This window comes from Chondrus crispus, genomic scaffold, assembly GCF_000350225.1.
Source record: "Chondrus crispus Stackhouse genomic scaffold, scaffold_80, whole genome shotgun sequence".
Lineage (NCBI taxonomy): Eukaryota > Rhodophyta > Florideophyceae > Gigartinales > Gigartinaceae > Chondrus > Chondrus crispus.
Genome location: NW_005178726.1, coordinates 112,686 through 126,442, shown reverse-complemented (window position 1 = coordinate 126,442; position 13,757 = coordinate 112,686). Strand labels below are relative to the sequence as shown.

At 50.6% G+C, this 13,757-nt stretch overlaps 4 protein-coding genes; 2 read left to right on the top strand and 2 right to left on the bottom strand.

Annotated features, from left to right (window-relative positions):
• The first annotated feature begins 431 nt into the window (after positions 1-431).
• On the top strand, positions 432-2,141 carry CHC_T00007644001 (hypothetical protein). The gene has a single exon (XM_005711266.1). The coding sequence runs from the start codon at positions 432-434 to the stop codon at positions 2,139-2,141; it is 1,710 nt and encodes a 569-aa protein (XP_005711323.1).
• Positions 2,142-3,826: 1,685 nt separating this feature from the next.
• Positions 3,827-4,582, bottom strand: CHC_T00007643001 (hypothetical protein). Its single transcript, XM_005711265.1, has one exon. It carries the CDS (start codon positions 4,580-4,582, stop codon positions 3,827-3,829), a length of 756 nt encoding a protein of 251 aa, XP_005711322.1.
• Positions 4,583-7,172: 2,590 nt separating this feature from the next.
• CHC_T00007642001 (hypothetical protein) lies at positions 7,173-10,106 on the top strand. XM_005711264.1 is given in 2 exon segments: positions 7,173-10,001; positions 10,002-10,106. The coding sequence occupies 1 exon segment, from the start codon at positions 7,173-7,175 to the stop codon at positions 9,999-10,001; it is 2,829 nt and encodes a 942-aa protein (XP_005711321.1). The 3' UTR covers positions 10,002-10,106.
• A 65-nt stretch (positions 10,107-10,171) lies between these two features.
• On the bottom strand, positions 10,172-12,967 carry CHC_T00007641001 (hypothetical protein). XM_005711263.1 is given in 2 exon segments: positions 10,172-11,473; positions 11,474-12,967. The coding sequence occupies 1 exon segment, from the start codon at positions 12,965-12,967 to the stop codon at positions 11,474-11,476; it is 1,494 nt and encodes a 497-aa protein (XP_005711320.1). The 3' UTR covers positions 10,172-11,473.
• Positions 12,968-13,757: the final 790 nt, after the last annotated feature.

Genomic DNA, 13,757 nt, shown 5'->3' with positions numbered 1-13,757 from the left:
GTTTTTGTCCGCGCTGTTCATAGTATGAACAGCGCGGAGAGACACGTAGCACCGTTCCATTGGCTTTCTGTGCGCCCTTTACATAAGGAGTCAAATAATTTGTACAGTAGTAGCCTTAGCAGCCAGGCTACACCGCGACGCCGCAAAAATTTCCCAAAATTCAATCTCAGTCGTATCTGCATTGGCGCCCCGCTACTCTGTAGACGCATTCGGCCTCTAGACCACTGATAGATACCGGAGCTTAGCAACACACACATTTGTTCCTTTATGTATTACCTTGGCGCCAGCTTTACCACACACACGTCACCTGCGGGGTAGTCTCGACTACTTTCCTTGATCACTCAGTGCCGACTCGTCGTCACAACGCTTCCCGTGCCCCATTTGACTTGTCGCTCTCCCCCCTTCGTCCTGCTGCTTGCGAGCGGAGGGCCATGTTTCGTTCCAAACCCCCGCGTCATTCGTCTGCCCTGTCGACAGGTCCGGACTCCGGCCGTCGCATCCGTGCTCCATGGCGTCGCATCAAGTCCGGCGCCGATTCCGTCCAGTCTTCCGTTGACCCTCCCCCATCGTCTGCTTCTTCAGAATCGGGAATCCCTGTCGTCACTTCCTTTGCAGGCTCTTCCTCCGCATCCCACGTCTCCCGTCCGCACATGAGTCCTTTGAAGAGGCTCTCCACTCTCTTCAAGGAGGGCGATGGAAGATCTGAAGAAAACCTCAGAAGTCTTAAACTGCGCGTTATCCAGGTCCGGAGACAGCCCGATGGCTCCCCCATCCGATTTCAACTTGGCTTTAGATCGAGGACTGGGTGGGAGCCCATCAGAGCCTCCAAATCCAATCAAGACTGCCTCGTTGCCCTCGTTCCATGGGGACCGGGCTCCGCGTTTAACCTTTTCGGCGCTCTCGACGGCCATGGCAGGAATGGCCACCAATGCGCCATCTTTATCGCCGAAAAGATGGTGTCGTACCTCGGCCGCACGTTGCAGGAAAATACCCATCCGGACGACATTGCTGCCACTATGCATAAGGCTGTTATGCATGCGGAGCGCAGACTGGAAGCCCATGCCAGCATTGTTGATTTTCAGCTCTCGGGTTCCACGGGAGTCTTTGTGCTTGTGAAGGGTACCACCTTGTTTTGCGCCAATGTCGGCGATTCGCGAGCGGTTATCGGTCGAGAAGACGAGAATATCAGTCGCTCTGAACATTTGTCGCAGGGCTCGGATGGATCACTGTTAATTGAGGCGGGCGTGGCACTTCCACCGGTACATCCTCCCAAGAACAGTGATAAGAAACGCAAAGCACGTCATATTCCGTCACGACAAGCCGCGTATGTGCCAGTCGCCCTTTCGATCGATCAGAGACCTTGCAGACCAGACGAGAAAGCGCGACTACTCGCGGCCGGGGCTCGCGTCGATGCCTGGGAAGGCGTGGGTGAAGGCGAAGAACGAGTCTGGCTACCTGAAGCTCGCACGCCAGGACTTGCAGTTTCTAGGACTTTCGGAGATTTGCTGGTCAAAGACTACGGAGTGACATGCGTGCCCGAAGTTTATTCGATGGAATTGAGTGCAGATGACAGGTTTTTGATCATGGCCAGTGATGGGGTTTTTGAGTTTATCTCTAACCAGGAAGTTGTGAACCTCGTTGGGAAGTGTCGAGATCGCGCAACTGCACAGGAGGCAGCTGAAGAGGTTGTCAAATTGGCATGGCAGCGGTGGATCGACGACGACTCAGTGATTGATGATATATCTTGCGTTGTAGTTTACATGGATGTGCTTGCACCAGAAGTTTCTGGGCCAAGAGATCCCATATTATTGGATGCCACTTGTGGAGTACAAGAAAGAGTGAATGATGTTGGACATTCCCGCAGTGCAAGAACTCTAAATTCGAGTCGGAGCTGGCCGAATGGACTCGAACTCATCACGCGATCCTCAGCGGAAGTTTCATTGCACAAAGAACTGAAAAAGTCATGCAGCCTAGACATAGACGTCGATGCAACGGTGCGTGCTGGTGATGGTCTGTTTGGGACTGATCATGAAGGCGAACATACAAATGATTCGGCGAAGGATGAAAATAGATCGACTGAAGGTCAAGGCACCCCAGAGCACGAGGCAGATGATGAGGAATTTAGAGAGTATCGTACATAATATTCGAAGGCACTTACAGTTGATGCATGCATGCTCTTGCAAAGATGCAGGTGAAGTGCCGTCTTTTGGAAATCAGCCACGACTCACAGGGTGGGTGTATTATTTGACTTGAAACGTTTAACTATGCTTGTCGCTCCATTTCGCATGAGGGCCAACGCAAGTCCTGCGTTTTCTCCGTTCGAACGCGGGCGATATTTTCTGGCTTCGTTTTACAAGATACAAACTTTTTATGAAAATAAAAGATGTAACAGCAGAACCTGAATGCGGAATCGATTTTGTTGATACAGGCGTGGAACTGTACATGCTGTCAATGCTTTTTGTCTACACATGATGCAACAGCGCAGCGGTGATTGGCATGGGCATCCCGATAAATGACTTGTCACAAATTGTATCTAGACGTCTATGTGGAGAGCAATGTACCCGTATGTGCAGAGAAATAGTACCCTTCGAAGGGTAGCACTTGGATTATTTCTCTGTGGACCGGTGCTGGTGACTTGCACCAGTCGCTGCCTGTAGCAATACGACGTGCACGTAAGGTGCGCATGTAAAGTTTATCTGTCGTGGCAGAGCAAGGGGGACCCGGAGCAAGGTTGGGCAGTGTGGGAAGGAATGAGGTGGGCAGTCGCACGTTGTGATGAATGACCGGCCCTGAGGCTGGAAACTAACAGAAACGGCTTTGTCACATTGGCCTTTCCATGTACAGTATGGAGGTTCACACACTGTGGTTCCATCCAGAGACAAGCAAGTAAGGCACACGTAGAATAAGGCACAGCATTACAGCACCTCACTCACTTGAACAATAAAGTCACCGCCGTCCCCCGCTCCCGAGAGGATCGGGGGTATCGGTGTTCCTGGAACCACACACACCAACCAACGATGCCCCGAGCCCTCTCTCTCTTGGAGAGAAGAGGTTGTGTTTTATGATACTGTACGTGTAGCCCCCCAGGGGTTCATGAAGGGTCATTTTGCATGAACGATTTCTTACGCCAAACTCAGCAGTTGGACACTTGTAAAGTATTGGCGGTACACATGCTGTACTTTTCGTTGGTCGCGAACATCCCATGGACAAGCGTACAGTAGATCAAATGAAGGTAAATTGTCTACTGTAGACGCACTGTAGAAATCATCTACACGTGTATGTATCCAAAAGCAACCAGACTTGGAGATATGGAGATACAGTGCCTCCTACGATATAGTGCTATAGCGTGACATACCTCTAGCTATGGCACTATTGGGGGGATGGCACTATATAAAGGAGGCTCAAATACATATATTTGGGGACAAAGCACACTGCTAACACAAACACAACAAAGCCTGTATAACACAACTAAATAACTTCATCCTTTGAGTACTGAACCATGCCGGATGATACACATGTGTGCTTATGATAACCTGTGCCAGAGGGTGAGCCATAGCACTATATAGAGGGAAGCACTACTAAAGTAGGCACTATTGAGCGACCCCCCCCCTGTATGGAGATATGGATATATGGATTCAACTAAATTGTATCGCCTGCTTTCCTCGCAAGCCTACTTCCGCGCAAGCCTACTTGCGAAAACCCACAGACTCCTCCTTTCATTCTTCCTACCCCGTGTAAACTTTACCTCGACGCTCACGTAGTCGGTGCAATGGAATGGGCCAAAACAAATGCTCCCTACTTGCTCCTAACTTGAACAGTTCCTTCCCTAACTTCTACCGCGTCTCGCGGCATGTCGTCGTCCAACAGCCTCATCCTCAATCGGCGTTTTCCCGCTTCCTGAAGGCCATTTCCAGATTGAAGGCCTCGCAGCAGCAGCTTCCCTTCCCTCCCTCGTCCCATGTGAACCGTTTGTCAGAGTTGTCGCTCCCCTCCCGCTTCTCCTAGTCTCCACCACCGTGTCCGTTGTTGCCGCTCTCAACATTCTCCAGCCACCAATTCTCTGCGGTGGCGCTTCTTCCTCCTCATCGTTTGAATCGCTATCGTTCTCCCTGTTTCCGAAAAACATTCGCAGAAATCCTCCACGCTCTGGAGGGCGCCCCTCTTCCTGACTCCGCTTTTGCACTTCCTTTTGATTCAACCTGGATGTGCTCCGAAACCGATTTGCCACATCATTCGCTTCCTCATCTTCTGAGCTGGGCAGATAAGAAACCTTACGTCGCGTTTTCGACCGCTCCTTCGCGTCAGCCTTTGATTTGTTCGAGGACGAGACTACGCCCCGGTTGCGGCGGCGAGGGAATCTTCGCGGAAGTTGCGTGTATGCGGAAGGCAGGGATCTCCATAGCTCAGAAGTTAACTGCTGAAGGCCTTGGAAGGTGGATAAATGCGTCTTTCGTTTCGTTGCCGCGTAAATGAATCGGAATATCGCATTCTCGTTGAGTTGCTTATTGCTCAGTCTGTTGTACCTTTCGTACAGGATGAAAGAGAAAATTGTCCCGTATACCAGATAGTTCACTGGATACATATTTGGCGTACTATCGGTAAACACTTTTCTCCAGGCAAAAAGAAAGTAATGAATACCAACTGAAAGCGTCGCAGTAAACTGTGAAATATTTCTCGTCTCCATTGTGTATATGGCCTGTAGACCAAGCATCACGATATGCCAACTGAAGTAAATAGAAAGTGCCAAGTTGCCAACTATGAAGAGACGCTCAAATCGCCTAAACAGCACTTTCATTGGATCATCTCCCAGAAACAAGGTTACTATCAAGTTCAACAAGCACATGACGACAAAGTAACAGTTGCCGAGAATGATGTAGTGAGAGACCGTCAACTTGCTCGAAGAGTCGAATACCCGCCGAACAAAAGATATTAAAGTCAGCAAGGGGACAAGCATGACACAGTAAAACAAAATCCCACTCAAAAAGGGTGACTGAGATATATTGACGTGCGTGTATTTGTCGATCTCCGCCCCGACATGATCAACTAATCGATTGTTTGTGTCGGCAGCGATTAACAAATAATCGAAGAAAGGGGTCACTGCAGCGGCCGACTTTCGTAAGGCGCCTGCCATTGCGTCTGGTAGACCCCTTGCGTGACGCTCAATCAAATCTTCCATGCTGAGATGTTGGATCTTTTCGAGGATGACTTCTTTCGACGATGATAATTCCTCGGATACTCGATGAAGGCGGTTCAAAGTTTCTTGCATTTCTCTCTGTTTCCTTACAAGTTCGTTATATTTGGAGACTGTTCGCGGCGCCTCTCGTCTGTACATTTCAATTTCTCTGGCCTTGTCTTCTAGCTCAACCTGACTCAGTTTGACTTGCCCATCCTGCATTGTGCGTTGCCCTTTCTTGAGTTGGAGCGTTTTTTCCAAAAATACTCTTTCATGCGCGATATCCTTCGCTTCCTGCTTTAACCGTCCGAGTTTGACATTGTGTTGAGATATTTTCGCTCTCAGAAATGAAACGGAAGTTACGCCTTCTGCTTCCTCTCTGCTATCAATGTCATCATCGCCATCCGAAAGGGGGCGTCTTGATGATGAAGAAAGTGTGATATCTCGGGACTCAGGTATCCATGGGCGTCGTTCTTGGGCGGGATCATACCCAGAGATGCCTTTTTTTATGTACTTTCCGAAATACCCCCAGAACAGCGGTGGGGCTGGTGGACTTGTGCCTTGCCGATGCGCATGTGCTTGCCGTACCGAAAGGTGATGAAAAAATAAGACGACGAGAATAGTTGATACGCTTCGTTTGCATGAGATGTATTTTGTTAAACGAGAAAGGTTCTTCATGTGCGGTCCGTAAATTTGGTCCGCTATCTCTGAAAGGTTATGTTCGAAAACGAATGACAGGAGCTGCGTTGGAAGGTTTTCTGCGAAGTTCTCCAACCGATTAGAAGCTATGATAATTGTTGAGAATGCATTTGTAGACGGATGTGCTTTCCCGTGGCCTCACCGCAAACAGATTCCCTTCAGAAGGAGTTCGGCCAATGCAATTGTGAATACGCAGTCGCTGAGGGGCCTTTTGAAATGAGTAGAGAAAACTACGAGGGAGATGAATAAGAAAAGTTTGGAAGTAGCGAGCGTGGAGGAAGGGGGGGGATTTTGGATATATCTGCGTACAGTGGATCACCCTGAGAAAATGACACGGAGAAACTGTGATTTCTGAATGGCGGCCGTTTAGAATGACTAAAAGAAATGTCATTTTCTCTTAATGTCGGCAAGTTCAGTTTGATGAATAGAGTTGCCTACAGCTACGCGTATATTATTTCTGAAGTTTTGCAAAAAGCAGACTTTTGGAAAAAAGAGGAATGGGTTCGGTATGCTCAATGTTTTTTTGGAGTCGTGGTGGGACGTTCTGGATTTGTTCCTTGCGTGAGGCAAATCCTGATATGAGCATCGACAAACTGGTTCGAATTTTGATCAGTCGCAGTTGTAATTTGGCAAACGTAGGATGTTCGGCCCGAAATCACGCCAATTGCAATGGAGATTTCTTTAGAGATGTCGGAGACCTTCAAGTTGAAATGTGCTTAAAGAGTCTCTACTAGCTAGAGAGTAGAGAGCCTTCAACAGTAAATAACTTGCCCGTGAGCGGGAAAGCATCACACAACGGCCTAATCTTGTCTGCATACTGTACTGTATGAGGCAAAACGCAGGGAAAGTCATTGCTTGCCTACACGTAAATCGCGTGTCACATTAGACAAATAGAATTCCCCCCCCCCCCCCCCCCCCCCGATCTGGGGCCTGTTTGGTAGAGTCGAAGTCACTGTAATATTGCAGTCAATTTCGTTAATTAACGATGTGTGAATGGTTAAGTCTGGATTGCTTATAGAAAGGAGACCAATCAAGTACATTGCAAAGCAAATTTTCTCAAGTTTTAGAAATGTTTTTTCCAACCTTGCTAGTCTGGTATCGCTTCGATGAGGCTGGGCGCACCCTTCGTTCTCTGACATCAGCCTGATTGGCATCCTATGATGCATTCAAGGTCTCCAGCCTACCCACAGGGGAACGAGTTACCGTCAATGTGGTCATCCTCCCCTTTCCACCCCTTCCCGTCCCTGTCCCATCTTTGAAAGCGATCGCTGCTGGTATCCCCACCATGGCCTTCAGCAACATGCTAACAACCTTTCGGGGCTATGTTTTCGCTTCCATGCTGCTGACGGTTGCCGTCATTGGGCATGCCTTGTACCTTAAACACTTCTTCTACCGCTCCGTCATCTACCTGTCCAAATCGAAAATTGCCGTACTCGCAGTCGGAAATATGGCGCTTGCGTCCGCCCTTCTGTTATGGCGCGTACTTCAGGCTGTCTTCCTTGGACCGCTTCGCTTCCGTGAAGTTGAACGCCTTCACATCCGTGCTCGCGATGCCGTCATTGAGTGCTGCTTTGCTATTTCCGTATTTCGCGAAGACTTGGATGCCAGATTTGTCGCCTTTTTCATGACTCTGCTCTTGCTTAAGAGTCTACATTGGCTCAGCAAGGACCGCATTGAATTTCTAGAGGAACAACCCCTCACTCCAGTGCGTACGCACCTTAGACTTGTTGGCTTGATGTCGGCCTTGCTCGTACTCGACATTTTCTTGGTTCAACGCTTCGCTACTATCACCCTCACTACCGAAGGAGCTACTATGTACGTGCTTTTTGCGTTTGAATACACCATTATTGTGATCGAGCTGCTGTCCGACATCGTCAAATACGTCTTCCTTGTAATCGACAGATCTATGGAAGGCCACTGGGAGGAGAAAAACATGTATTCGTTTTACATAGAACTGCTGTCTGATCTATGTCAGCTCACTGTGTACGTTTTGTTTTTCATATACGTCCAGTACTTCTATTCTATGCCATTCCATATTATTCGGGAGGTTTGGGTGACCTTCTCAAAGTTCAGGCGGCGCTGCTCGGATTTCTTGCGTTACCGTCGCGTTGTTGCAACTATGAATGATCTCTTTGCAGACGCCACCGAGGAGGAGCTCGTTGAGGGAGACCGCACTTGCATCATATGTCGAGAAGAAATGCAGACTGCGAAGAAGCTTGCCTGCGGTCACCTGTTTCATGCTCGATGCTTGCAGAATTGGCTCAAACGCCAGCTATCGTGCCCGACATGTCGCGCAGTCATTGATGTCAATGGCCCTGGCAGCCAGTCTCCACAGGCTCAGAATCCAAATATGAACAATCCTTTGAACGCATTGCACATTAACAACCCTAACAATATCAACAATGGCTTCAACTTTCGTGCAAACGCGAATATGAACAACAATGGAGCTGTGCCCTTAAATCAGGCTGCCAACGTCGGTGATGCCGGTGCACGCCTCGTCAATCTCGCAAACCAATGGTTAAACCAAGTCATGGTAGATGCACGGGCAGGGGGTGGTCCTGGTGCAAACGCAGGTTTTCTGCAAGGTCTTGGTGTGGATGTGGGTGGAGTTGCGGGGGCGGGTGGAGCTGTGGGTGAAGCGGCGGGCGGAGCGGCGGGCGGAGCTGCGGGTGGAGCTGCGGGTGGAGCTGCGGGTGGAGCTGCGGGTGGAGCTGCGGGTCTGGGTCCGGGGGCGGGTGGAACTGCGGGTGCGAGTGAAGCTGCGGGTGGAGCTGCAAGTGGAGCTGCGGGTGGAGCTGCGGGTGGAGCTGCGAGTGGAGCTGCGGGTGCGGGTCCAAGTGCGGGTGCCAATGCCGGTGCGGGGGCCAATGCCGGTGCGGGTGCCAATGCCGGTGCGGGTGCCAGTGCTGATGCGGATGGCGGTGCTGGCCCCAGTACGAGGACGGAGGCTAGTGCGGGTGCGGCTACGAGTGCTGGGATGGAGCTGGGTGGAAACGGAGCGAGTGGTGCTGGCGCCGGGTCCGCCAGTCCTGACGCGGGTCCAGTTGCGGGTGCCGAAGGAGTGGGGTCAGATGGGTGCGAGGACGAAAGCCAAATAGCCAGAGGGCTCGCAAGCACCGAACGGTCTGGCGCTCAGGGAGCAAGCGGAGACGTAGCGCATCAAGGGCTTGGGGGAACGAACGCGCAAGGCGCAGTCGACCAGGGTAATATGGTGCAAAATGGCCCTCACCTCAACGGCGCCCCTCCGAACATATTTCTGCGGGGACGGAATGCGATTGCTCACATGCAGTTCCGAGAAAGGCGCCGAGGTGCCTGGCCGCCCCCGTACCAACCCTATCAAATGCCCCATCTGGCAAACTATGCACACCAAGCTGGCCATAATTATCAAGGCATTAATCCATATATCCCCACAGACGCTCAGCTGATGGCGTGGAGCGAGCAAGCTCGCCTGAATAATCTTGCACTCAATCCGGCACATGGTACAAATGCTCCGGGACATGTACCGTCCCAAAGTGCTGGCGAATCGTCAGATGGTTCGCAAGGGCATCGTGCGGGTGAAGCACAGGCGTCATCTGAAGGTCGAACGAGTCGTGCGCCTGGCTCAGGAGAGCAGAATTCCAGCACAGGCTCCCAAACAGTAGAAGCCGGGGCCGCACCAGAGTCACAGTTGCACGATGGGCTTGATGTCGGGGGCTCGAGATCCGTGGAGGTGTCCCGCTCCGATGACCTGACAGAAGCCCCGCAACGAGGACCAGTGAATCCTACTACACAACCGGAAACAGATCAAGGAGATGTGGGTCCGCTGCAGGTAACAAACGCACACGCGGTAGAAGCTTCTAGTCGTTCTATCCCTCTTGACAGACTACTGGCTATCCAAGAACAGATTGAGGTCCTACGATGTGAAGTGATGGATCTAATTTTGATCGCAACTAATGATTCTCCACCAGCGACAGAGGATGGCAATATCGAGGCTACGACCAATGTACAAACTGAGAGGCCTTTGGATACCAGGGATAGCATTACAGAACGCGAGGCGGGATCAAGTACCAACGCGGCAGCAGGAAGAAGCATGGACCATAGTGGATCGGAATATCGTCATGTCGACATAGATCGGCGTGGCAACGCCTGATTCCTCGCATATATTTGAATGGGGGAAAAAGCTGGCGAGCCAAGCCTTTCTTTCGCCGACTAACTATAAAAGCTGACTATTGAGATTAGTCCGGCGATTGCATCACTTCACACGAGTCGATATTGCTGCTGCGTCAATCAGACTGTAGATGGGATACATGCCAGCCTAGCTAGTTTCAAAACGGGACGTAACTTTATTTATCAAGTGCCCACATTCCGAAATCCCATTAGGACTCATGCGTCCGAACATGGAAACTGGTTCAGGAAACAAACCTGCATGCGCAAAAGTTGCCTTTCCTCAAACCGGAAATGTGTCCTCTTTTGATGTCCCTCTTGAACTCAAATTGCTCGTAAGAATTCATCGTTCTATATTTGCGAAATGGTCTTTCGATTCAAATTGAATAGAGGATTTGAAATCAAAGAGAGTGGCGATGTCGTCAAAACAAACTGCTGAAACCAGCACGCGATCGCGGCGCCGTGCAGCGTGCCGGCAGGCAGAATGCTATCGGACAAATGTCCGAAACGGACAGAGTTGGATGTTCTGGCGGTCTTCAAGCTGCCGGAGCCGCTAACGAAGACTGTGCAGTGTCGCTATTTCTTCTGGCGATAGTGCGGATACTTCTTAAGTCTTACTATTCCAAAGCCGGTCTTGTACGGTGGGCCGTCGCGTCTTCAGTCATCTCAAACGCGTCAAGCCAAGCTATGAACAAGGCCCCCACACATTCCAACTAGGATGCACCTCTCATGAGAGCTGAGCTTTCCAGAAACTGATGACGTCCTGCCAGCCCTCGACAAGGAGAGCGGCCGTACGAAGCCTGTAAAGTGGGCTACGCAGACAAAAATTTGCTGAGTTGTGTAGATGCAGATGGCCGAAGCATGGTGAAGGCGCCATAGGAAAGGCCAGAAACAAGAAACCATTCTGGAACTCCGCTCCTTGTCTCAATCCCATAAAGGCTATGATACGTGGAGACTCCTTGACTACAATGCGCTCAATGAGGTCAAATTCTTGGCAGTTCATCGTGAGCGCCTGTACTCCATAGTAACTGCAGCTCTAGTTTTTTGCCCTCAGCAGCAAGACACCTTACAAGGACGAAGCATGACAGTGTCAAAATAAGGCAAATGCTTCTTCCTTCTGAGAAGATGCGTCCTGTATATGAAGATAAGCACAGTAAGATGTCCACCTATTGGCTGCCATATGATGGCAAAGACCAGTGGAAAGCTGGTGATCTGAAGTGTCTCGTGCTTATGGCTTTTGCTGGGAATGCATACCAGCATTCACAAGCACACACTGCCTGAATTCCACATCCAAGAATAACTCCTTGGACGTTTCGCAATGTGCGTAGCCTAGAATGAGCAAGCCTGTGTGACTGTCCGCTGCTTCAAATCCGGAGCTCTTACGAGTCCTGACAGTCAAAAGACAATGCATTCATTCTCCCTCTAGTCCCTCTCCACGCAAGAGGGGTTGTAAAGAGTCTAATGCTCCTCGTTGATGCCCTCGCTCACGTTTTGAGAGCGAGACCTCACGATCAATTCTAGTAGACGCCTGTGATCTTCTTGATCCTTGGCATCTTTGCGGCGTCGTTCTTCCCTTTCAGTTGTCTTTTCCTCGATCTCCCGTGCACGTCTCTCTTCTTCCATCTGACGACGCCTAGCTTCGCACTCTTTCTCCCACTGAAAGCGACGTTCTTCCACTTCGAGAAGCTTCTCACTGAATGTGCAAAGGTCATCAAGTCGCCGCTCACTGAATGCGCAAAAGTCATCAAGTCGCCGCTCAACATTTGTAACTCGATCGAGGAGATGTGTAAAATCGCCTTTCAGACCGTCATTTCTCGGCGCAATATCATGGCTCCGGTCCAGAGGAGTTACCTGCCCCTCCCGTACGCGAGGTGAAGTCGTCACCTGACGAATAGGATTTACCTCAAGAGCTGCTGTGGCAATTGCATGGGGATTGCCAAGAGCACAAGACCCTCGATTCGGTTGCCTTAAAATAGGAAGGCGATTGGGATAGGGGGACAAATCACCGCCAGGAGGGCTTCTGCGATCCACACTCTGTGACTGCAAAGGATTGACCTGGGGGGGAGAGGGCGGGTTGCCAAACAAAGGCTGAGTGAAAGTAGAACTTATTGCTGCCCTGCCTTGATTGGTTTTGAAATGCTTTTCCGAGGAAACCTGATGAGAACCGTATTGAATTGTCTGCGGATCAGCATCTGATCGTCCTTGAGACATAGAATGATGATCTCGCTTTTGGACTATCGGCGGCAACTGCGGACTGGGGCCGGATGCGTAGTTGTTCAACTTGTTAGCTCTGTGGTCAAGTACCCCTGTCATGACATTTAATGAAGGGTGCGGTTCGGACGGGTTGTCCTGGTGAGGACCAGGCAGTTGACATGCGGCAGCTCCTAGCTGATTGCGTTGACGCATTTGCTCACGCGATCTCCAGTCGTTGTCACGAGGCCTGGTCGCTTGTTCGATTCGGGATATTTGCTCGAGGAGAGTTTCCTTTTCGGCCTGATCCTCCTGATTCCCAGATCCGCTTCGTCGCAAGAGAGACAAGTCTTTATCTCTCCATTGTTCCAGCAAAAGACCAGTTCGATCTCTAGCACGGCGAAAGTCAATTTCGATACTTGACGAACGAAGGGTATTGGCTATAGCCTGCCATTTCTGGAGCCTACTTCCATGAGCGGCAGCGTACGGATTCTCAGCGTGTACGAGCTTCAGCAATTCGATATCTGCTCTGACAGAAAAACGAAACTGGCGCTTCCTCAAAGTCGTGGGCGGTGGGTTGTTGGAGCTAGGACCAGGGGGAGGCTGCATTGTCGAATACATCAGGCCAGAGCTGACATTTTGAGTAGGACTCAGATTGGACGAGGAACTGATGTTTGGGCGATATCCTGGTGCGGCAACGTTTGGAGAGGTTGTATTTTCTTGCAGCCTCCAGGAACCACTGCCAGGAGGCTGAGAAGTCATCTTCCATGGGAGGCGTGTGGGTGGAATGACGATGACACTTGAGTGCCGATGACCGCTCCCCAGACTAGTTGCATATGTTCTCTCCAGCGTGGATTATCAAGGAGGAAACTTGGTACTCGAAATCTGCGTAAGTGTGCTTGTCCGGCGAGCTGGTATGTGGATAGTATTGTGAGGAGTTTAAACTGGAATGAGTCTTAGCATTTCTCCATAAAAAGCGACGAAGGACCCAGTTCCAGTACCCAGTTATAAACTTTGGTAGCCTTCTTCTGGGTTCTTCACGTGTAACTGGCGGTACAAAGAGCAAACAGTCTGAAAAAGATGAAACAGAAGCCTCGAAAATTTCAGCGAAGCCGGGATGTAGACGGAGGGCCTTTTTGAGAGGTTATCAAACGCAAAGCGTAGGAGGTAGGGCCCTGCGCGAGAGAGAGCAGGACAAGAACAGAAACAAGGATTAGAAGCACTCGGTAAGGGAGGTGCTTGCTTGCTACACTCTGTCACGGGTCAGTGAAGCAGAACTCAGTGTGTGAGGCGCCTGAGGACTGCTGAGCGAGCTTTGGGAGAGGTACTCAATGAACGAAGCCAGTAGTGAAAGGGCCAGGCTGCGTAAAAGGCGTGCGAGGAAGTGCACAACGTTGATGAGGAAATGGCAGAGACGAGAGGCTTGCGGCGCGGGACAGGGGCAGGGGGTGCCGGGGTGAGGGTGAGAGGGGGGGGGGGGGGGGAATTAAAGATTCGGAGGGGGCGGGAATATGAGAATATTGAACAGGGGGGGGAGATTTAAGGGAAGAAA

Excerpts from the sequence above, each read along its gene's own strand:
- CHC_T00007644001 (XM_005711266.1), top strand. The coding sequence starts at position 432 with ATGTTTCGTTCCAAACCCCCGCGTCATTCGTCTGCCCTGTCGACAGGT.
- CHC_T00007642001 (XM_005711264.1), top strand. The coding sequence starts at position 7,173 with ATGCTAACAACCTTTCGGGGCTATGTTTTCGCTTCCATGCTGCTGACG.
- CHC_T00007643001 (XM_005711265.1), bottom strand. The coding sequence starts at position 4,582 with ATGTATCCAGTGAACTATCTGGTATACGGGACAATTTTCTCTTTCATC.
- CHC_T00007641001 (XM_005711263.1), bottom strand. The coding sequence starts at position 12,967 with ATGACTTCTCAGCCTCCTGGCAGTGGTTCCTGGAGGCTGCAAGAAAAT.